The sequence below is a fragment of the Fragaria vesca genome, linkage group LG3, assembly GCF_000184155.1.
Source record: "Fragaria vesca subsp. vesca linkage group LG3, FraVesHawaii_1.0, whole genome shotgun sequence".
In the NCBI taxonomy this organism is placed as follows: domain Eukaryota; kingdom Viridiplantae; phylum Streptophyta; class Magnoliopsida; order Rosales; family Rosaceae; genus Fragaria; species Fragaria vesca.
This window is the reverse complement of record NC_020493.1, coordinates 25,418,967-25,421,945: the sequence shown is the minus strand read 5'-3', so window position 1 is coordinate 25,421,945 and position 2,979 is coordinate 25,418,967. Positions and strand designations below refer to the sequence as shown.

The 2,979-nt window shown below is 40.0% G+C and overlaps 1 protein-coding gene across 1 annotated transcript in view; it reads left to right on the top strand.

Annotated features, from left to right (window-relative positions):
- The first annotated feature begins 2,824 nt into the window (after positions 1 to 2,824).
- LOC101311457 (glucan endo-1,3-beta-glucosidase, basic vacuolar isoform-like) overlaps positions 2,825 to 2,979 on the top strand; it is a 1,839-nt gene continuing 1,684 nt past the window's right edge. The window contains exon 1 of the mRNA XM_004295045.1: positions 2,825 to 2,960. Coding sequence (XP_004295093.1) covers positions 2,876 to 2,960 — 85 coding nt within the window. The 5' untranslated portion in view covers positions 2,825 to 2,875. The remainder of the gene's footprint in view (positions 2,961 to 2,979) is intronic.

Sequence of the window (2,979 nt, the reverse complement as noted above, 5' to 3'; positions counted from 1 at the left end):
GGCTTTTGTTCAGTAGAGACTGCAACAGAGAATACCCTTTTTTATTCCGTGGCTGCACCATACTTGATAACTTTTAGATACGCTTATCCATATCTTCTAGAGCAAAAGATACAGAAAAAAGAAAGTACCCTATGAGGCATATGCTAGTAGTGGCTCAAGAGGATTTATGTTTGCATAGTCAGAAACAACATTGAATCGGATTTTGAAGACATTCTTAATTATATGATATATATTCTTTTTTTGAAGGGAGTTGAGTGTCGAGCCATTAAAAGTTTAAATCGTTACAAACTACATAGCTCACCCCAAGATGGTTATGACAAGATTGAGTCATTCTTAGGTAACCATATTGGCATAAAACCACATTGCAAGCTAAACAATGTCACTTATGTCGAAACAATTCATCAAAATGAAAAGTAAAGAAAATACATATAGAGATACTAGCTCCTTGGCAATACTAGAAAAGATAAACCGGAATAAAACATCCAAATCTCTCCAAGCTTATTCAAAACATAACAAGACACTACGCGAGTGTCTTCCCAAGCAGGCTATGACCTCTTTCAAATCAAAGGGTTGTTGCAAACATGGTTAGACCGACACCTAGAAACAAGAACCAAAGGCCTTGAATCCCAGGCGCAAATGTGAGCTCATCCTCAATAGCTATGGCTACCCAAGGTGGGCATAGCAACATGTATGCGCCTAGGATCCAGAATGTACAGGGAACCTCCCCATATGTTGTTGACAACGACCGAAAATATAGTATCGATCAGTATCTTCCTATCATACCAATGTCAACATAGATCATGCCGCCGCACCCTAAATCTAACAACCCCTGTCGTCATCGGAGTTGCCTCCACCCCTACAGAACCGCCAACACGAACTTTTTGTGCTCCACCATAGTCGACAAAACAATTAGACACCTCAAGAGCAGACTCCCAACCATCAAAGTCCTATCATAATACACGATTACTTAAGGGGGGATTTAATGCAAATACTAGCTTTAGACTACATGCACCATGCAACTACTACCTCAAAATTCCCCCACTCGTCCAGCCACCAAGACCAACAAGAGCATACTTCGCCCAACATAGGGGTCATCATTTGGCCCGTGGGCCTAAAAGCCAGTGAGAGGCCCGTCAGCCCAAAGGGCCAAAGCCCGGCCTGGCCCATAGGAAAGCCCATCTCGGCCTGGCCCGTAGGGCATGAGGCCGGGCTAGGGCGAAGGGTTCAAAGCCTTGGCCAGCCCGTTACATGTCCATCAAAGCCCCAGCCCGGCCTTAAAAAGCCCTCCCTAAAACCCTATCAATTGTTTTATAAATATTTTTTATGGAGTTACTAATTAAATATGTGAACTAATTTAATCCAAAATATATATATATATATGTGTGAACTAATTAATGCATCAAGTCATATTTTATTTTGTATTTTTTATTACATTTAGTTCAATCATTAACAAATCTTAACTTTTTTTTATTAGTTTTTTATTTGACAAAATTTTATTAGATATATGTATATAATATGCCCGGCCCGACCCGACCCATCTAAAAAACCCGGTCCGGCCCTAATAAGCCCATAAGGCCCGAGGCCGTGGGCTTTGATTTTTTTGAATAACTACCCAGCCCAGCCCTAATAAGCCCGTAAGGCCGGGGCCCGTGGGTTTTTATTTTTTGAATAACCCAGCCCGGCCAGGCCCTAAAATTTAAAAAAACATGATTGAGGCCCTACCCGGTCTGACCCGAGTCCGTAGGGCTTGGGTAAGACCGGGCCGGGCGGGCTTTTTGATGATCCCTAGCCCAACACCCTTTCGCTCATAAATCTGGCTGATTCGGGCCCTATCATTTAACAAAACTGTCAAAGCACTAGGGAGGTTTTTTTTTTTTTTTTCCTTCTTTCTTTTTAAAGGATAAACAAGAAGCTCGTTAGGCAACCGGCCCTCTTGCTTGTTTGCCATGTTTGACGAGAACCCAAAGATGGATAATCTTCTCTATGGTTCCCTACCCTAACAAAGACTTAAAGAATAATGTTACAAGGTAGTAACTGGTTCTGCTGAGAAATAATGTTACAAGGATCCTAAACTAGTAATCACTAATTAATTGGTGTTGCAGTGCCGTCAATCACTATGTATGTATGTTTTATATATGCAAATGGCTTGGTAACTTCGGGTTCAATCTATCAACAAAACATGCATTAATCATAGCACAAGTCTAATATAGATATCCTAGCTAGCTGCGATCGAGTTCATCCATCATATTCATATATACGCATGCACTCGTTCAATTATGGACACTACTTGGTCAAAAGAGTCAAGAACTATGATTTAGCTTTTATCACCAAGTTTGGTAAACTTCCACTGCAGATTTCTGGTCTGATGCATGTTTCTTTCGTAATTCAATTAATGGAGGAGAGCTAAAGCCGCCGGGTATGTATATAGATAATTAGCTAAAGTCAGTTGGATTGATTAGAATAGATACGAAACTATAATTAGCTAAATCCAAATTGGAGCTAGCTAGCTAGTTCGATGCATGTTTCTGGATTCTGATATTTCCTCACATACACTACTGCCTAACTCACCCGATCAATATTCAACTCCAAAAAATGATTGCTTAATTGTCAAAATATATTGTCAATATTTGGTGGCCAAAAAGTTGTTTGCTTTTCCTTTTATTATCAATTTTTGTAATGACACTCTTGCTTTACCTCGCGCGACCTCATCCGTGGATTAATATACATATAGGCCGCCTTGGATTAATATAAGTTTATTATTCACATTATAGGCCATGCATGCATTGAAACTTAATCAATCTACATGTCTATAAATAGAACCCAATTTGATAACATGATAAAAATCAAACCAGCAGCTAGCTAGCTATTCTTCTCTATGGCCATGGCTACTATATCTCTTCCATTCACGACTAGCATCATGTTTCTTTTGGGACTCCTGGTCGGAATCCTTTATATACCAGGTGAAACTCTCTCTCTCTC